Genomic DNA, 21964 nt, shown 5'->3' on the forward strand with positions numbered 1-21964 from the left:
AGATTCCCTCTCGAGACGTAAAATGCCACAGAATGTCTATTACGTAACAAACAAATCCAAAGATTTTAAAACATTCTTCACTAGGATATTCCCTACTGGGTTGAACCCTTTTATGTGGGGACAATCACAGATGGATCAATATTAATTTAGACAGGAGCAGCTTATTGAAATAACCACAAACCAGGAACTGAACCAAAGTTAGAACAAGGATTTCACAAGTTCTGGTTACAGAAGAATTCAGAGAATATAAAAAAAAAATACTTATAAGAAAAGAGGAAACCTAAATTCGAACTCATAGATCAAGTCTTCTGAGGCTTCTCTTAGCTTATCTTATATAATACAGACGTTACTTCAAAAAAGATGATTACGTCCTACGCGTCATGCATTCAGTCATGCATATTAACCATTGACTTAAATTCTGCCAAGTCACTGGTTTTCCTGGCTAGCTCAGGCAACCCATTCCATGCTCTAATAGCACTAGGGAAGTAGGATACAAATTTGTCCTAGCATATGGAACGGGACAAATGCCTTTATCTTTGTGTCTTTCTGAGTATTTTATTAAATTTTGTATTTGAAGATTATGGTTCAGTGTTTTATGTATAAATGCTACTTTACTTTTAAGTTTTCTATCCTGAAGGCTTTCTCAAGCCAACACGGTAACCACTCTGCAAGTGGAGAGTTAATGAACATGGAAGATTGTCTACTCATCTATTGTTTCCTTAGTCTCGTCCTATTTTTCATGTTGTGTTCACTAAAACTCAGACGACGACATATAAAGGGGGACTAATTCAGCTCATACAACCACTTCAGTCAAGTATACTTTCTTTCCATTGTTCGGGATACCAAACATAATAATTAATTACCAAAAGTTAATTAACTAATTGGTTAATTTTTTTTATATTGATTCTTATGTTGTCAGGTAAAAGAAATAATTGTGCGAAATTTCAGCTTGATCCGAGATTGGGTGTGGGAGCAATAGCGTGCACAAACTTTGTAGAACCCAGACAGTGAGTTGATAAAAGCTTTGTAAAAACTGATTCCAATTTTAAAACCTGCATTATGGGTCATTGTAAGGACTTTGACGACTGTTTTCGCGTCTTCTTATTTAGTACAACGCGCATTTATTTGCCGCAATGAACCTCATCACAAATAAAAAAAAAATCGACTTGAAATTAGTGCCCTTTGAGCCGGGCATAAATACAATCATGAAATCTCATGAACCTCATCCAAATCATTTTATTTTAATAAATTTTATTTTAAACAAAAGTTAAAGTCTTAATTTAAAGCTTTATAAATATATTGTTTTACTGGTGGTCTTTATTCTTGTTATTGTTTTTCTGCAAAAGATTCAAGCTTCCCAAGCCTTGTGTGCTTTTCTAAGTGGTGAAAGGACCCCATAGCCATCTTTGAGTTCATATAGGAAATGAGAGTTTGCTCCTGTTCGACCATGAAGGAGAAGCTAAATAGGCCCTATTTAAAAATATAATTCTTTGAAAGCATATTTCAGTTAGGCCATTTCGTGTCTGTGAAGCCCTTTCAAGACAATTGATTCTATTCATCCACCAGTAGATCCTTACCTAATAAATCCCAGATGAAATGCAAAGAACTAAAATACTTATAATTCAAATACCCGTATTCAAGATTGTATTTTCTAGATTCTAACACAGCAATAAAAATACTTTGTAAATGTATATACGTGTGAGTATATGTCACTTAGATGTTTGGTCACTAAAGCAGTTTTACTAACAAATCCCAGGCACTTTACCAGGAATCTCTACACTGTCAAACTCTGAGGTTTACCTTCACATGTCCCCAAGTCTTTAGACCGCTGAGGCACAACAGATGATCTTTCCACTATCTTTCTCCATTTCCTCTGTCATTTGGCACAGCTAGAGGTTCTGAGGTTATAAGCATTAAAATATTGGCTTCTGATATTTTTTTTGAGTTTTTGGAACATCAAGGCCATGTCATCAGATACATGCTCCAAAGAGAGGTCACAGTTTCATTCTTGTATAAGAAAAAAACAAAACAAAAACAAAACCAAACAAGACAGGGAGATTGTGTTAAGTTTTCAATTTTATTTCCAACATTTGTTCAACCAGACAATCTCATTGCTAACAGATCAACACACAGAAACATGCCCACTTCTGATCTTTGATTATTGCAAACATGGCGCTGAATACAGATAGGACACGCCCAACCCAACATTCCTAAGGACTTTAAAGAAACCCAAAAAAAAATATGACAAGATGATGTGAGAAATTTGACATCACAGTATCTGGCAAGAGAGTTTGGTTTCAGCATCAGGGGCATCACTACCGATGAAATAATTGACACTCAGAAGGACATAAACATTCAGCTGAGGAAATAATGCTAGGCCTTTGGTGAGACCCCGTTCAGCTGTTTCAGGAAAGGAAGCCCCAGTGTTTCCCTAACTGTGTTCCATGGAACCCTAGTGTTCCTCAGGGCCTGAATAATTATCTAATAGGCCACCGTGTAAATTAATCTCTCTGAAAAAATAAGCAACATGTTCTGCTAAATACTCAGAATGTGCAAAGTGTTCCGTTGAGGAAAACGTTTGGGAAACACTGCCCAAGGCAAACCAACTGTCTCTGACTTTCAAATCAAATGTGTTTAATGCCCAGATCAGAGGGCAGATAAGATGGAAGACAAAATATTAGCCTCTGTAGCTCATGTGACTGGAGTAGCAGCCAACTCAAGACACTATGCTCTCGCTGACAGTAATCTAGGACTACAGGCATTCATACAGATGTCTTTTTAGAATGTAGTCATCAGCTCATGGCCAGTATTGCATCAGTTGAATTACATAAATTTGTTCTTTCATTCAGTCATAAAACATGTCAAAGTAAAAAAAATAAATGATGCATAATAAAAATGTAGAATAAAATCAAGGTTTCCAAGTCATAATAAACAAAACAGTGAATGGGTTTCTACTTTTTAAATTCTCTTGGAAAAAAAAAAAATTATTACTATGTAGACATAGTAAAGTCAAAACCCAAACCTATAACAAAGATGAATAAAAAAAAATTTCTACCTTCAAGAACAAAAACTTTAAAAATATAATTTAAAAAACAAATTCTTTGAACTTAATAAGCTGTACAGCAATTATTCATGGTCCAGTGGTCAACACGAAAAAAATAAAACAATTTAGGTGTCCAATTTTATAAATTAGTTAATATGTTTTGGGTGGCTAATCATGCATAAATTAATCGAATGGGGGTTATAATTCAAAAAAGTTTTGAATCATCAGCTGTACAGCTTTTAATAAATTAAAAGGTTATTTCATAAAAACCTAATAAAAAATAATTATAAAATTAAATTGACAAAAATCAGAATGTGTTTCTACAGTCCTAACAACAAGATAAAAAGAGTTGAGTACAAACCAATCAAAACACAACCTGGTAAAGATAAATAATGCTCCTGAGGCAAATGGTAGAAAAATATGAACATGATGAGAATGTAGGGATGAAGTCATACAACTAGAATGCAAGTAGCAAGGACATATTATGATCACACTGTGAGCAAGAGATTATACATAGAGCAGAATTATGCTGAATTTATGAGTACCAAAAAGAGAGTGCTGCTGGGAAGAAGGTTCTCAAGCTACTTTCTTGACATTCAATTTAAAACATTCAAATATCACAAGGAGACTATTATGTCTAAAAACAGAAACATGAAGGCTACTGTTATTCTTTCTCAAATCAATTCAGGTCATTGATCAATTTATGTTATGACCACCGGGCCAGGTCAAGTTGGCTAGACCACTGGTCATTTCATACAGTTTATTAAAGTTTCATCAATGTTCTCAATAGTACCGCTTCAAAATTGACCACACATAACATGACTAAATCTACTGTTTGAAAAGCAGTCTGCAATTGTTTAATGTTGCAACAAGGTTGCAGCTACATTTATCATACTGCATGGCTGCAGCTACACTTATCATACTGCATGGCTGCAGCTACACTTATCATTTATCATACAGCATGGCTGCAGCTACACTTATCATACAGCATGGCTGAAACTACACTTATCATACTGTATGGCTACAGCTACACTTATCATACTGCATGGCTGCAGCTACACTTATCATACTGCATGGCTGCAGCTAGTCATAACTTACAAAACCATCGAAAAAAATGCCTGCTTAACAATACAGCAGCAACAATTTCAAGTTTACAATATTATTGACTTTTTAAGATGGTAAAATTAAAATTTTGATTAGCTCAGAACAGAGACTGTTCACATACTATTACATTACTATACTAGTTACTTTTAGCTAACATATTACATCCGTAATCTCTAACCTTTAGCAAGTAGATTGCACTAATCTAATCTCTAGCTAGTACATTATGGTAGCAACCTCTGACCTTTGGCTAGTATATTACAGCAGACATTTATTATTGCAACAAGGTAATACCACCAGATTATTTAAATTTCAATGAACACAGTTGATCCTTTAAGTTTAGACTTGGTAAAAATTGTAACAAAACTATTTTGCTTCCGGACACCAATAGGAAGAAATCAAATTGCAAGAAAAAAAAAAGGAAAAAAAAAACTTGATTAAGAGGACAAGTGTAAATAATGTTTGTGCCATGTGATGCTTGTTCGATGATGACAATATAAACAAAAGTTGACATTTAGATGACATGCTCATGGAATGGATTGCATCATTGAACACAAACAGCTGGAGCAAACTTGAAACTGACATTCGGGGGCTGTGACATTCAAGTAGCAACACTTGAATCAGGAACTCTAAGGCCTTGGTAACTCACATTAGCACTAAGTTCTATAAACACTGTTTTTCATAAGAATAAAAAATGAACTTTTTTCTTTTGGCAGACAAGTTACTGGCACCTGTTTATCTACTCAGGAGACATACAATCACATAATGTGTCTTAACAGAATGACCAACTGGATAAACCCTTCCTGATACTATAGGTATAGATTTGACTAGGTTGATTTGAAAGATATTTCCCCAAGTTAAAATTTCTAGGATTTAATCTTTCAACTTTACTCTGGAGAAATTTGATGGAATAGATTAATCAGATTGTTGAAAAATTTAGAAATGTCTTTTTCAAAAGGAGGTTTTGAATCAATTTTTGTCAAAGACATTACCCCCCACCCCGGGCCAAAACAGAATATATATATATATATATATATATATAAGATGAAATAAAGTCACTTAATTCAAGAAAATGTAATTATTTAAACCTTTTTTATTTGATTAATACCATACTCAAATATGGATTTATGATTACAATGCAATTAAAAGTGGCCTAAAAACAAATCTACCTATGCAGCTTTTTTCTGTTTGGGTCCCACAGTTTGAGAACTGCTGGTATGATCTTTATAGTTTAAAAAGATTAGAGAAGATAAATTGCACTTTCTTTTAAATTTCATTAACTAAAAAGTAAAAAAAATTGGTTCTCACTAAACAAAATTATGAAAATGAAACATATAGTCTAAGAAATAACCAACAAATTCAAATCCTAAAATGATATCCATGTTTTGTAATGCAGAAAAACCAAGACATCTATATAGTACAGTGTTGAGTTCTGAATTTCTAAAAGTCAGTATATTAGGACAACACAGTAATATTCTCCAGCAGTCACTATCTCTTGTGACAGTACAATTTGAGTCAACTTGTCTCACTTCCTGCTCTAAACTGACATTCGACTGACAGGCACCTAGTGAGGCATTAATACACCCAACTGACTGGTACCCACTGAGGCGTTGAACAAATCTCCTCTATCGCTTTCTCCAAGGTCTGAATGGTTTCCTCTATATCGTTATTGACAATCTTTAAGTCAAAGAAATGACCGTAAGCTTTTTCCAAAAGTTTACTCTCATTGGCCAGTCTTTCTAAACTTGAATCCTGGCAAGATAAAAAAAAATAGATTAGTTAAAAGTGTTTCCACAGATTCAAATAGTTCCAGTACAGTACGCTTCTAAAATTTAAACATTAGCTTTTCAGAATTAAAAAAAAAAAAGCTTGATTAGATAAAAGATTGAATTTTATGTTGTCGATTTAAATGTGATGTTTCTAGACTGGTTTAAAAAAACTGGATGTGTGTGTGATTTTCTAAAAATGTAAGTTCTTTGTAAGGGATGGAATAATTAAAGAAATAAATGTTTCTTAAGACTTAGAATTAGACTATAAGACTAAGACTGCTTTATTGATCCTTATGGAAATTTGTAATTTGAAAATGTAAAAAACTTGTTCACTAGATTTTTGTTCCTACATGATCCACTGTAGCATAATGAAAAATTGATTATTTAGTTTATTTTCTGACATAAGAGACTGAATCAATAACACTGGAGCGTTAGAAACTTAACACTCAAACAGTGCTTTTGTTCAAGGATCACTAAAATAAACCAAAATGAATCCTAGTTAATTATTAAGCAGCCAAAAAAAAAAAAGACAAAATACAACAAGGACTGGATTGTATCGCAGCCAGAGTTACAATGAAATGTTAATTTCCAAATGCTAACAAAACAAGATCCAGGGGGAACATAAATAATAGAGAACTCTTCAATGTTAATGTTTAAAAGATTGCTAATGCCTCAATGATAAAAGTTGTGCAGTAAAAGATAGAAACATCATTAGTAGCACAATATAAACCAAAATGTAGAGACTACTAATGCAAAGGAAAAAGTCACAGCTACAGTATAAGAGCTAGAGAAAATGGTTAATTAAGTGAAGTCAAGTTCCCCTTTCAGACCTTGCAAATTATAGGGCAGATGATGTTCAGACCTTAAATTGCGATCTATAGGGCAGATGATATTAAGACTATCTGTTTCTTTAGCCAAGGGTAAACAAGGACTCTAATAGTTTATGAGCGCAGAGTATTATATTTACCATTACTGGGTACAATGAGAGAAAGAAGAAACAGAAGTATAAGAGGATGAAGATTCTGAATCTCTATTTAAGTAAAAAACCAAGTCACTTCAATAGTAAGCTAACTGGCTCACATATATAGATCTCTGCCCAAGAAATAACTGTTAAGTAGGTCTTCCCATGCCTTGTCTATTTTATAGTAAACAGATCAATCAATCAGCTACTGAGTTGTAGGATTTTTTACAGTTGTGCCTTTGCAAAAAAAAAAGTCTAAGACAGGTTGGGTTTTTATGTGTCAGGGACAATTTGGGGTGTTTTTACAAGTTTTAAAAAGATAGGAACAGTGTTGGCAGCTGTACACATCTCTGTGTGTGGAGCTTAGTCTTAATATATGAAGAATATATAAAATTGAAAGATGTGTACCTAAGGAAACAACGATATTGGTTCTCAGTGGGTAAGGAAGATGATGGTATTCTGTTTTTACAAAGCTTATATCAACTCACTATGTCTGTCTGGTCAAAAGTTTATACACATTATTTCTCCCACACCCAATTTAAGACCAAGCTGAAATTTCGAACACTTACTTCTTTTAACAGACAACACAAGAATCAATAAAAAAAAAATTAACAGATTAGTTAAGTATTGGTAAATAATTATTTTGCTTAGTATGTTTAATAAGGGAAAGAAATTGTGGTGGTATAAGCTGAATTATTCCCTCATTATAGGTCGTCACTTTAAAGTAAGTTTGAAACAAACAATAGATAACTATACAATCATCTAATTTCATACACTGGCAGAGTGGTTAGAATGTCAGATTGAGGAGGTTTGAGTCATGAGTTCAAAATCAGGAAACACTGCTTCAGATAATAAAGTTATAAAGTTAATTACTTAGATCTAGATACGCCAGCCAATTCTCTATTAAGGTGTTCTATATTCTTGGCAGGGATAGAATTTAGCTGTGTTTATTCCCCTACATAGACTGCTATGACTACTGCAGATTGTGGTCCTACAAAACTTTCTCTACAATAAATAAGGTATGCTGATGATGAGATGCCTTATTAAAATATAAACACACTGGGAAAGTTAGACGCATCTCGTTGTGCTACCCACATGACACACTGCTAGTAAACCGTTGGCCATAGAAACAGTTGACCTTAACATCATCTGCAACATAGATCGCAAGGTCTGAAAGGGGAACTTAACTTTTTTACTAAATGTTTCATTATCTTATCTTCTTATCTTACCATTATGTCAAAGTAACAATCTTTCGTATAAGCTTACACTTCCTTACACCTTATCATCACATAAACTACTTTACATTTTCTTCTTACAGCCACAGGTACTTTTCTTTATTTTTACTTACATTGATACTTTTCAGTGTCTCCCGCAGTTCCTCTGGCCGAGGTGCGGCTATGAACACAACATAAGGGGCATAATCAGCTGCTCTAAGCACTTTGAGTGCCTGTAAGAAAACACAAGTACAACAGTCAAGACAGAAAAAAACAAACATGCTGTTATGTGGTTCCAGCAGCCACGCATAGACAGAAATGTTAGGGAACAGCCAATCCTGCACTAAAAATAAGTAGCTCAAAGAAAGGTCATTCCCATTGATTAATACATAATTTTATTGAAAAAACACTCCACCTGTTATTTAACAACAATTAAAATGATTTAAGAACTGGAGAGAGGGGGAAATGGTCCTCTATTCCAGCAGGCAAAATATAATTCATTTGAAAACAGATATCCAATGCAAAGGGGAGGGGGACAAACACAGGTAAGTGAATTAATGAAAGATATTTAATATCAAAAGTAGAATTAGCAATGCTGCCGTTCAATCATGTTAGGGTTAGTCACATGACTGGCTACCTCTGGCAAAGCAGGAAGTGTTGGAGCTGCAATAAATACAATGATTGGAGAGAATGAAATGGTCCTCAGCACCTTGACAGCCTGAAGAGAAATAATGTAGATAACAAATACAATGATTGGAGAGAATAAACTGGTCTTCAGCACCTTGACAGCCTGAATAGAAAATCAGAAGTGTAAAATGAAAAGATTGGGGAGAATGCCCTCAACTAATTGAGTTCCCATCATGCTCTAGCAACCATCCAAAATAAAAATGGAAGTCCGAAAAAGTCAGTATGGGAACATATGAAGTGCCCTGACAGCACCCCCAATGGTAGACACTGCCCAGTCCCGAGCAAGCTATTATAGCACAGTGCCTGACAGATCCCTGTCCTGTTGGCTCCTAGTTCACACAGCTCAGGCACCAAACTTTGACTCACAGGGCCCCCGCTGCAGGGAGGAAGAGAAAACCATGTCTCATATTCTAAAAACAGCAGGGCTTCTGTCCAGGACCTTTCAAGAGAGGTTCTAAACCTCTCAAGACCAAACTCAAATTCTAGATTGACTTTCAGTATGTTTAAAGTAGAAGAAAATACTTAAAGTAAAAAAAAAAAAACTGACATTACATGAGCTGTAGCCATGAGTGTGAAATGAAAAGATCATTCAGAAATGAATCAACTAATAATGAATTTGAATGTAGATCCATGTAGACACAGTTGATGATGGTCTGTATCAATGGTTTATAATAACCATCAGAAAACTTTTGCTATTACAATTTTTTTCCTTTAAAGATATTTAAAAGGATGAAAGTTTAAGAGGGCTAAATGATCCCCTCATGATGAATGTTAGCAAATTCAAGTTGATTGAACATGTAATAAGCAAACAGGTCAAAATATATATTTATATATATATATATTTTTATTATTTTTTTTTTAAACTTGTTACCAGAGGAAGAAAAGAATAAAGAAAATAAACCCAAAGGGAAGATAAGATTTGTGGCAGTCATACAATTTAATCAAAGGGAAAGATAACTGCTTCATCCTAAACTTAGGTTTTATGTATCAAGTGGAGAGAAATATAGACAATAGCATAAAATTGATTAACTCAAGACAACAGGTAGTATACACTTGAAGCTCTTGTTCTGAAAGTAATATGTTCAAATCTTGACCAATGTGATTCCTTGCAGGAGTTTGGGCTAGGAAGAATAATGCTCTGATTCCTTGCAAGAGTTTGGGCTAGGAAGAATTATGCTCTGATCCCTTGCAGGAGTTTGGGCTAGGAAGAATAATGCTCTGAATTGAAAGCAATGAGCCTATGTTCAAGGATATTGATTATATCATTTAATATAAAATAAACTAAACCTAGACAAACCTGAGGTTCCACGTCCAATATGGCCATTAAACCTCGCGTGTGTATGCTTCGAATAGTCTCTAACTTGGTCCCGTACATAGCATCCTCATGCGTCCCGTACTCTAAATATTCGTTGTTGGCAATGTCTCTCAACATGGCTTCATGAGTAACAAAAAAATAATTCTTTCCGTCCTCCTCACCAGGTCGGGGTGACCGAGTTGTGTCTAAAAAAAAACAACAATTAGATGACATTAAACTAATAACATTATCCATTATTAATATAAAAAAATATATGTTTAAGATACATACAGGGCTGACCTTACAAATTGCAGGGCCCAAATTAATGGATGCTAGCGAGGCCACTCTTCTATATTTTTTTTTCAATAACAATTATTACTATTAATTAGATCAATATACCAGCATTTATTGCACAACTTGCATAGGAAATAACTCAAATGCAAAAGGAGCCAGTGGGTTAATTAAAGTTACGTCGATCGTACAATACACTCAATAAGTCCTACATCTTAAAAAGCCTTGACAAGAGCCATGACTTATAATGATAAGCTAAATGTAAGGATGTAATTATCTTCTTTTTTGAAGTAACGTCTGTATTATATAAGATAAGGTGTGCGGCCCAAGTTGGAGCAGTTGGTGGAATCGGTCTAAGGCCCTGGATATATACGTTACATAAGAACTAAAAGAACTGGTATGTTTTAAAACAGAGACAATAGTTAAAAGCAGAGAGTTTTGCATCATTAAAAAAAAAAAAAAGGAAACAAATTTGTAGTCGTAAAGTAGCACACACACAAAACAAAGTAGTAACTTTAATTTTAAATATTATAAAAACTAATTCATCTCATACTTCTATTTTAACAAAATTGCAAAATAAACATTTAGCACACACACAAATTTATTACCAATAGTTAATAAACTAATTGGTTACTTCTTTTTATTCTTGCGTTGTCATGGAAAAGAAATGAGTGTGCAAAATTTCAGCTTGATCCGAGATCGAGTGTGGGAGAAATAACATGTGCAAACTTTTTGCCAGACAGACAGAGTGAGTTGTTATAAGCTTTGTCAAAAAGAAAACTTAGGGTGACAGAATATAAAGAGAGAAGGAGTGTTTTAAAAAAAGATTTAAAGCCTAAAATAATTCTTGTTCTCTAGGCACATTTCAAGACCAAGAGTGCAAAGATTTATTGAAAGTTCTCTTACTTTGGAAAAAGAAACTGCTTGAAACAAGCTAAAAAAATATTTTCATTTCACTATTTAAAAATCAAATATACATTGTATAGTGACCAGTGGCATAGCTAGGTATTTGGGGGCCCAGGGGGCTTGACATGATATAATGGTGTAATATATAATGTAAAAACAAATTTCCGACAATCATTTGGGGGGCCAGGGAGATTTTCAAAGTTGGACACTGCCCCCCCCCCCCCCAAGCTACGCCACTGATAGTGACAAATACTTTTAGTTTGTTTCTTAGTTCAATTAAGTTTCAAACAAATATTCATGTTCCTAATCAAAAGTTGATGAAATGAAACAATATAATGATTAAATGGATGGCTGCCTGGCTGTGTTGATTGCACTCTGGAGTGTCATCTAAAATGTCCCATCTTGGTACCCTACTATTGCCCTCCCCAGCCTGGGGGAGGTTTGGGCTAGATAATGTACTAATCCTCAATTCTACAAAAACATGTAAAAGGAAACAAAATTTTGGTCTGGCTATTATACTCACGTGGAATAGGGTAAGCAAATCTATCGGGGTGACCTGTGATGAGTGTGTTTTTAATGTGACGCCTGCCCACACCATGGGCACCCAACAGAACGAGTGTCCTGCGCATAAACTGCGGCAATCTCACCACCTCTTCGTAGGTGACCAGATCCAGCTGGTCAAAGACAGCGTTGTGTTTAGCAAGGTACTTGTCTTTTTTCTTACGATTGAACCATGAACAGTTGGCTGTGGAGGTTAAAATACAATACTTGTGAGTTTTATTCATTCCCATAAAGACTTAAAATTTATCAACAAGGGAGCACAATATATGCATTAAGAGAAATCTTTTTTTTTTTATTCTTTATAATTCATTTAAAAATGGCTATTGGGTATCTATTCAGATAGTATGGCTTTAATGTTAATTAAAAGCATAAATTTTAGTGATTAATTATTAGATTTGTATTTGTTTAATTAAACTAATTTGAAATTTAAAATAATATGTCTTCATGTTCATCACCTTTAATAATTCTGGTGTCTATTAACAGACTATCCCACTGCCTGCATTTCCCAAATGGGTTAATTTAATATGATTCAACCAGCTTGCCTCTAAAGACCAATTTAAAAACTGTGCCAACCTAGAGTAAAATAAAGTAACTATAACTCTTTCAGACATAATGAGCTATGAGGCAGATGATGTATATCTAAAGTTTATCTGTTTCTACACCACCACCACCACCCCTTTTGTCCTCCTTACCTTGGAAACACACACATACACTTAATAAAAGGAGATGGTTCTGAAAATACTGATGATCTAAATCTAAGTCCACGTGGTATGGAAGCCGAGAAATTGACCACTTTGACCTAGCAACATTGTCCCCTATATTTCTATGTGCATGTGTGATGAATAAACTTACCTGCATGCTCATGTTTGGCTCTCTCGATAGCTGCACAGGCTGTTCTCCATTCCTGGAGTTCAGGGGAGGGTATTAAGCCAGCAGGTCCAGAGCTCTTCACCTCCCATTTCTTGGCTTGCCACCAATCGGAATCATCTTTACTAATTATCTGGGTAACAGTAAATCAAGAAGAGATTTTAAACAGATTCTCTTGTAACTAAAAGTATATACCTACTCTAAACATATCTTTTCAAACTCCAAGCATATACTTACTTCACAACCATCTCTAAATAAACCTTAATTCAGCTCTACACTCAAGCCAGTACTACTTAATGGAGCAGAGACCTGGAGAACCACCATCACCACCATGAAAAATATCAAGGTATTCATCAATACATGCCTGAGGAAGATTCTTATGATCCACTGGCCAGACAATATCTCCAATGAGGAACAAAAGAACAAAGCAGCCCATTGAAGTAAATATCCTTCAGAAATGCTGGGGATGGATAGGTCACACCCTTCGCAAGCCTGCATCCAATATAACAAGGCAAACCCTAACCTGGAACCTTCAAGGAAAAAGTAAGAGGGGATGGCCTAGGAATACATGGCGCCGTGATTTGAAAGCAGATGCCAAGCAGATGGGCAAGATGTGGGGACGGAGAGACTCGCCCAGAGCTGAGTTGCTGGATGAAGCTGGTTGCTGGCCTATGCTCCAAAAGGCACCACAGGCAGAGATAAGATGAAACGACACTAAAATACTTACCCTAAGCACATCTCCCACTGAAAAAGGCACACCTGCTTGAGAACATGGAATTAAATCATCATCTCTTGGATCATAGTTGAATAAAGCTCTAACATAAATCTGTATGAAAGAGGTGAAGTGAAAGCTAGTATCAGTACATAGTAAGTGATGCTCTTATGCAGAATAGTAAATTGCATGTAATACCTAAAAACAACAACTTTAAAATGATGACATCTAAAATTGTGTCAAGACGAAAAAGGTTAAATATTTGATGAAGATAAGATTTGAAAAGGTTTTATAATGTGTTATATATAAGTGTGCAAAGTAAATAGGAGTTATTGATTAGGGTTAATTTACCTACATAAAAAACAACAACTTTCAAATGTATCTAAATTTATCCAATTATATAAATACATTTTTGAGCACTCATTCAAATATCAATTGAGAAAAAAAATAATTGAGAAAACAATATCATTTTGAAAAGTCAAGGGAACCATCCCTCACATAATGCAGGGGGGGGGGGTTTACACATTTCAGACTCTTCAGCAACAGAAGAAGTGGACAAGTCTCATTTTATGCTTATACCAAGAGAGAGACTGATACAACTGAAGCTAATGGATGAGTTAATCGTGTGATTTGGATTTCCTGGAGCACTCATAAAAATCTGCCCATCTAAAGTCATGTCCAACCCTTATGTGGGTCATTGACAACATGTCAGTAGCCATTTAGTCCCACAATTTATTGTAACGCCTAAAAAATTTCAACAAAAAACTTAAAATTCTTATATATGTATTCTATCATGTCATTTTAAGAGGGTTGGAAAAAGAATTTAAAAATATATTTTTTTTTTACATTTTATAAGAATACACACTTTTATTTTTTTGGACCTCATTATAAATTTAGGATAATTACATTTCTTGACTCAGCAGCCAGAAAGTTGATTAATGAGGGCAATAAATTTAAGCAGGTAGGATCAACAATCTCATGTAAACAAAGTTAAATTTAAAAAAGATGTAACAATCCGATTCTATATTCATATGATTGTTTACAATGAATGAGCCATGCAGATAAAATGTTCATAAAAATTTACCACAAAAAGGTACAACAATCACTCAATGACATATGAGTAGACTCTAAGCACTAACACTTAAAACAATTCATACTTAATGTACAAGAAATCAGTTTAATTTAATGGAAGAAAGCCAAAGAATATAATGGAATAATCTTTTGCTTGTCAATGTTCTAGACTATAATTCAATGTGGTCTAACCCAGCAGAAGTGACCTTGAACCACAGTTGCAGCTGAGAACTGCTGATTTTAGAAGTTTAAAAAAAAAGACTATTACAACCTAGCAAAAACATACTGGAGAACAGCTGGGGATGTTGGGCAGAGTTTGAACCTTGGACTATGTTGACAACAACCCCCAAACCCATACCACATAAACAGGTTTGTACACACAACTTCCACTAATCAATACTTCATTAGCATAAATTCATAATTAGCTGTGGATACTCTAAAAGAAATGAGATTTTTCTTTTCAAAGTTTTCATGCACCACATAAATACAAACTGCTGAAGCTTCTCTTTTTTGGTAATTCATGGCAATCCTTTGTTGATGTTTTTTTATTTCAACCAAACTAGAAACAAAACTTAAGAAACAAAAAAACAAACAAACAAACAACATAGCTAAAGTCAATCAGTCAAGAAAATATTGGCTTCATGGGCGTAGCCAGGATTTTTTTTCGGGGGGGTTTTGGGGGGGAGAATTTTCTTTATTACATTCTGACCCTTTATTCTTTCGGAAGACGTTTATTGTGCCCTAGAATAGGTTCTTCCATGAGTTAGTGGAAAAATTGTAGATTCCCCGACATTACCAGCAAAGGGGTCTGGAAGAGCGCTAGGAGCTCCCCTAGCGCGGGGCGAAGCCCCGCCGCCAAGCACTATTTCTGATATTGAAAACCAACAAAATACATATTCTGAGGTATCTACAGTCCATTTTCCTGCTATTAAAAAGTTCTATTTCAAAAACCTAATGTGCTATTCTTACTGACTTAGACCCTCCCTCGTCGTTCGGCGCATTTGCCATCAAGCTGTTTCCATAAAATTGTAGACTCCCCGCCATTACTAGCAAGGGGATCTGGGCAAGCGCTAGGAGCTCCCCAGCGCGGGGCGAAGCCCCGCCGCCAGGCACTATTTCTGGTATTGAAAGCCAACAAAATACATATACTGAGGTATCTACAGTGCATTTTCCTGCTATTAAAAAGTTTTATTTCAAAAACCTAATGTGCTATTCTTACTGACTTAGACCCTCCCACGCCGTTCGGAGCATTTGACGTCAAGCAGTTTCCATAAAAATCTGTCACTGGTAATGTCTGAAGCCTCTTCCCACCTACCATGAGGACCTCCATGAATTAGTGGCGTCAAGTTGTACTAGGATATAATTGCAACTCTTCTTATGCGTAATTCATTTTGTCGGAGAACATGTCCCGCAAACCTCATGCGTCGTTCTCTCACAATCTTACTTAGGGGTCGACTCCCAGTTCGGCATAGGATTTCTATAACTGACTCCTAAAATCTGCCTTAGCCATCTTTGTTGAGCTACATTTAGTGTTTTTCGATTTCGGTAGATGACTATTCACTGCAGTTTATTAATGGAGCCCTGCCACTGGTAAAAATGTGTAACCTCTCTTGAATACGCTCTTGGAATCAAGTGACTGTAGTTTGCTTTAGATTCTATATCGAAAAGAGAAGTTTTATCGTCAAAATCTTCTGTTTGGGGTTTTCAACCTCAAAATGCTCTGTAGGGGAATCTTAGACTTAAACCCATCTGGAGGGGTTTTAAACTTTAAAAAAAGCCATCTGTAGAAGAAGGGTTTAAACTCAAAACCCCCGATTGGCTTGGCTACGCTCAAATAATTTTAGTGTGTATTTGCTTTTTTTATATTGAAGATGTATTTTTAGCACCAAACCCCTCTGAGTGGGGGTTTAAACTCAAAACTCCTTTCAGCAACGCTCATAGCATTTTGAGTGCGTAATATGCTTTTTTTCTTACACAGAAGATGTATTTTTTATCCTCAAACCCCCCTGGCGGGGGGTTTAAACTCAAAACCCCTTTGACTATGCTCATAGATTTTAGAGTGAGTAATTTTCCCTTATTTATATTGAAGAGGTACTTTTTAGCTTCAAACTCCGCTGGAGGGGAGTTTAAACTCAAAACCCCTTAGACTACACTCATAACATTTTTAGTGTATAATTTGCTTTGTTTTTATTATTAAAGAGGTATTTTTTACCTTCAAACCCCGCTGAAGTGGGGTTTAAACTCAAAACTGAGTCAAAACCCATTTAGCTACGCTCAAAACATTTTGAGTGCGTAATTAGCTTTTTTTTTAAATTAAAGAGGGGGTTTATCGTAAATTTTAGACGGGGTTTTTAAATCAAAATCTTCCATAACTGTGCTCTTGGAATTAGGGGATTTTCGTTTGCATTTTTTTTGTTTTGTTTTATAGAAGAGGGGGAGTTAACTGCAAAAACCCCAGGTAGGGGGTTTAAAACTCAAAACCCCTGATAGGGGGTTTAAAACTCAAAACCCCTGGTAGGGGGTTTTAAACTCGAACCCCCCTGGTAGGGGTTTTTAAACTCGAACCCCCCTGGTAGGGGGTTTTAAACTCAAAACCCCCTGGTAAGGGGTTTTAAATTCAAAACCCCTTGCGTTGTGCTGGGGCAAGTGATGGTTTAGTATTAAAATCTCACCTAAAATAAACAAAATCAAAGCAAAAAATCATCAGTCACTAAATTCCGACTCCCCCCCCCGGGGGGGGGGGGATTTCATTTCGGGGGGGGTTTGAACCCCAAAACCCCCCCCCCCTGGCTACGCCCATGATTGGCTTTTGTGGTCTACGTCATAAAACAATAAAAACTCGTATTAAAATATCTCCTTTCTAATCTCTGCCCTTAAATATTCAATTTTTTTTTTTTTTAAACTTCTGGTAAAAGTGTTTCAATGAGATACTTTTTTCTTTATGCTTATTAAATTTTGAAGAAGCAAGCTATAGTCATTTCTTTTAATATAAGTAGCTCATTATATATATTTTTTTATTAATATAATTACTTTTTTTTTTTTTTAAATAGTGAAATAACAAAACGGTTTGTAAAGAAAAAGAATACAAGTTTTTATTCTTTAAATTAACTTTAATCAGGCATAAATATTTGGGTCCTGTCAGATGGGTAGCCTATGGGTGGGCTCATCTGCTTTCCAATCAAATGCTAAAAACCTTAAAATATATAGGCCTATACAAGAACCATGAAACAAAAAAAGGCGTGAAAGGGCCACTGTTCTGTTGAAGCCCTGGATTATATTCCAGTGGGCCTGTTTCAATGTAAGTTTTAAAATTTATTGCTTCTACCTATAAATGACTTGTTAAAGACAATAAGCCAACTAATAGCTTATTGCTGTCTAACTTTTAAATTGAGATTTTGAAGCTTTACTGTATTAAAGATGTTAAATCAAATTTGTAGGATGACTAGTAATATCTTCATAAAACTTTAACTGACAAAAGCATGCATTACAATATAATAACTTTTTTGTTGTTGACATTATCACTAAGATAATAGACTTGTACAACAAAACCAGCATGCTGGGAAGAAAACAAAAAAAAATGAGAACAAGGGAAGTTACTCCATATTTCAGTTTACCATCTTTCAGAGTTACCTCACATTGGGGAACGTAGACCCTAAGGCTGGGAATGATCTTGAGGAGAATGCTCCCCCTGGCCTCCTTCTATAGTCCAAGCAGACGAGAGAGGAGAAGCAGAGACAATTAGCTTCAAACTCAATTAGTGTTCACATATATGCCATTGTCTGGTCAAGCCTTCCATCACCAGAAGAAATGCAGGAAATATTACATTTCATTTTGGTCTCATTGGTTTTGTTTAAAAAAAATAAAAATTTGATTGAATGTTTAATTCAGAAAGATTCTGAGACTTTAAAAAAAATTTGATTAGCATAAAATATAGGAGACAAGTATTTTGTTTCTTCTAGTGATGGATTGTCAAGATTCTTTGACCAAACAATGAAGAGAGAAATGCAAAGCAGAAGTCTGTGCCTTTGTGCCAAGTGTTAGAAGACTGAGTCAGCAGCCAATCTGTCAAGAGGTCAAGGCCAAATTTTATGCTGAATCATTCTAATCAACAAATATCGAGGGGAGATAAAAAAACAGTAGAAATTTGTTTTTTCAATATCTTTATTAAAATAATAATAATAATAAAAAAATAAACAATTTGACCTTGACCTCAGAAAATATTCAAAAAAGGTTAGTATGGTGTGAATGTTAATGACCTTATACAGGTCAAGAATTACCTCTTTCTGTGGCAAAGTCTCAGATTTGGAATGAGCTGTTGATGGAAGTACTTTGAGGACTACTGAGCCTTTCAAATCTCTCTACAAAACAAAGTCAATACATTTGTTTCAGTTTAGATTATGACTTATTCAAGCTATCCCATGGCAGAGCTGAGCTAAAGAAATGTGTAGACACTATTTTCATACTCGGCCAATATCAAAGGTTGCTCAATCTGTGATTGATTACACATGCCCCACTTCCCCAGTACAGCGAATCAGTTCATAGAAAAGTCAATCCATAAAATTACCTGTGGGATGAGTGGCTGTGACTTAAAACGCTTGGCTACTTAACACAAGGGTTTTAGTTCGAATCTTGATTAAGGCCAGGAATTTTTTTCAAAATTGAAACTGGACGAGAGCTGAGTTGTGTTCACTGAGTGTGCTAAGGCAGCCCTGAAATCATGTGCCACATCTCCCCCCCCCCCCCCTAAATCTCAACAAAAGAGATTGGATCAGATCAGACGTAGCAATTCTACTGTATACATTAAAACATTCAAGGTCTCTCAATAACTCTTTCTCCCCTAACTGACGATACCAACGTTGATTCCACCAGAATGTGAGAAATGATTACGGAGAGAAAGAGTTAACAAATCACGTTGACGAGGCTTGCTGTCTTTCAAAGTGGCCCATTGTTTGTAAAATGTTTGACATGTTTTGGATGTTCCTTCCAAGTTGAAGATAATTTACTTCCTAGTCGGAACATCCCGCAGGACGAAAGGGGATGGTAGGGAGCTTGGTATGAACCCGGGTCCATCGAGAAGTCTGAATGACTGTCCAGCGCGCATACCGCATGACCAGGCAGCAATCCTAGTATTGGGGTACAAATGCATTGGGCATTTACCCGAATGCCCAAATAGCCGATCAGCACTGGGCACTGAATACAGTAGGCTATTGAATTAAAGAATCTATACAGATTTTAATTTTTTTTATATGTAATATTGTTTTATATGTATATATATATATTGTCTTATTTTGTTAACCATGCTTTAATATTTCCGACATTTATTTGAGAGATGACATTCGTAAATTTTGTACACATTCAGATCCGTTTAATTCCTCTTTGAAGTGACACAATATTCAGTTGACTGAAGTTCCATCTCTTCAAACTCAATAAATCAGAAAGTTAAAATGAATTGGAAATCACACCAAATGATAAATAAAATTTCAATTGTGTACATTTTACAAGGTAACATTTACACCAACAATCTCAGAACACCCATAGCCTACCTAGGTTGTTTGTTTTTTTCACGGTACTTGGAAGAAACAGACCTTTATGGAAACCACACATAACTAACTCTTAGTGCAAAAGGAACGAAGCTGCTTAAGTCAAGAGAAAGAAAAAAAAGTAAGCTGCCCTGTCAGATGCATATACATGGCCATGCAGGAACTGTAAAAACTCTGCCGCTCCAGAATTGGCTTGATCCGTCACTCCAGATTCTGCTCCATCTCAAGACGAAACCAAAGCGAGTGACTCACCTGGGCGCATCCATTGTCTTCCGAGACAGAGGGAGTCATATATATGTATATATTCATATATACTTTTAGAACCTAAGCTATCAACACAATCAACAGTTATTCCTTTTGCTCTGTCTTCAAAACAATAGCTGATATGTTGCATATAGGTAAATCCAGCATTGCTTCTGGGTCAAAAGTGCACTAAAGTTTGACCATACATGTAAGCTTTGATCTTTTAAGTCACTGAAGCATGGGCTGTCAGTAGTAGTAATTGTAGACGAGCCGTGTCCAACGAGAAGAGGACTTAATGACATCACTTTTAGGAATCTAATGCCAGTCCATCCAGAGACATGACTTCCCAATCTGGCCAACTGTTACCAAGATAATGTTTGCAGTTACAGGCAGAGGAGTAAATTTTTATTAAAAATAAATGTTAGCTTAAAAAGAAATCGTTTTAAAAAGTGTGAAAACAGAATAAAAAGGGGCAAGGAATTATTTTTTTCGGTCTCCAAACCAAGGACTTCATTTGTGTCTGAAACAACAGAAATTACGCCAGTCCAAACCAAATACATTAGAACAGCGGTTCTCATCCTTTTAATCTCGGCAACCCCTTTTTACAATCCCCCCCCCCCGCAAACACACAGCAATAGAGGAATAGACAAAAACAATAAACTTTTTCGATGGTCTTTAGCGACCCTTGGCAAATCGTCAATCGACCCCCAAGGGGGTCGCGACCCACAGGTTGAGAACCCCTGCATTAGAAGTAACCCGTAATTGTGAATATCTCCCTAGGAAAGCTTTGATTGTTGCTAGTGACTAACTAAAAGACAAAGAACTGTTTGACCTTACCAACATGGACTGGAGGACGTCGACACCTTGGTGCTGGACACTCTTCCCATTGATCTCTTTAATCTCATCGCCCACATGCAGTGTACCTGAAACGTAAGGTCAGAGGTCAGTACGTTGGGGGGTAAAAAGATAGGAGTAGCGGCTTGGTGAAATGATTCACCAACACTGCTTCTTGTGGAAAGACACAACTATCATATGTAGACAAGAACACAATTGTGGTTGGAAGAGTCATCTCTTCACATTGGTAATCAAGAGTTGTACAACTGGGTATTTAGAGGGAGAGAAAGAGGGAAAGAGAGAGAGAGAGAGTGAGAGAGAGAGAGAGAGAGAAGGAGAGGAGGGCTCTAATGATTTCTGGCCATCCTTTTCCTGTCGTGCTAAACCTTATTTCCTGACAGTATGACCGCCCGCCATCTTCATTTAGTGTTCAACATGGAATATTTAAAAAAATTAATTTCAACAATAAATGAAACAAAAAATTATATATTTTTCTCTCTCTTTTTCTCCAATAAAATGTGTTAGATTGTCCTCTTCTGAGATATTAATGCTTTATACACCAACATCCTTTATTCCGAGAAAGGACTAAGACTTGTACAATTTTAAGTGGCGCGTCTGAATGAGAAGTGAAAAACATTGGCGCATGTAAGTCAAATGTTGACCACCCTTGATCTAGATTCACTGGACCTAAAGAACGTATCCTTGACCACTCCTGATCTAGGGTTGTTGGGCCTAAACAAGGTATCCCTGACCACCCATAAATGTGCATGGCAAATAGACGACCCCTCCCCTGCAATTCATATCTCGAGTATAGACATATCTTGGTCGAATAGTGCGCCCCCCTGCCATCCAAATCTCGAGTATAAATAA

General features: G+C 35.8%; 1 protein-coding gene across 11 annotated transcripts in view; it reads right to left on the bottom strand.

The window, feature by feature from the left end:
- Positions 1-2058: 2058 nt before the first annotated feature.
- The window catches only part of LOC106069679 (peripheral plasma membrane protein CASK-like), a 390362-nt gene continuing 370456 nt past the window's right edge, over positions 2059-21964 (bottom strand). For 6 of the 11 annotated variants that reach the window (XM_056013242.1, XM_056013241.1, XM_056013240.1 and 3 more), the window contains 8 exons: positions 21098-21183; positions 18755-18835; positions 13422-13520; positions 12680-12827; positions 11790-12011; positions 10073-10275; positions 8223-8321; positions 2059-5896 (listed from right to left, as the gene is read on the bottom strand). In XM_056013242.1, coding sequence (XP_055869217.1) covers positions 5720-5896; positions 8223-8321; positions 10073-10275; positions 11790-12011; positions 12680-12827; positions 13422-13520; positions 18755-18835; positions 21098-21183 — 1115 coding nt within the window. In that variant the 3' untranslated portion in view covers positions 2059-5719. Of the gene's footprint in view, positions 5897-8222; positions 8322-8725; positions 8807-10072; positions 10276-11789; positions 12012-12679; positions 12828-13421; positions 13521-18107; positions 18177-18754; positions 18836-21097; positions 21184-21964 lie in introns of all 11 variants that reach the window. The other 5 variants (XM_056013245.1, XM_056013243.1, XM_056013239.1 and 2 more) reach the window with 3 other exon arrangements.

Source organism: Biomphalaria glabrata, chromosome 15 (genome assembly GCF_947242115.1).
Source record: "Biomphalaria glabrata chromosome 15, xgBioGlab47.1, whole genome shotgun sequence".
In the NCBI taxonomy this organism is placed as follows: domain Eukaryota; kingdom Metazoa; phylum Mollusca; class Gastropoda; family Planorbidae; genus Biomphalaria; species Biomphalaria glabrata.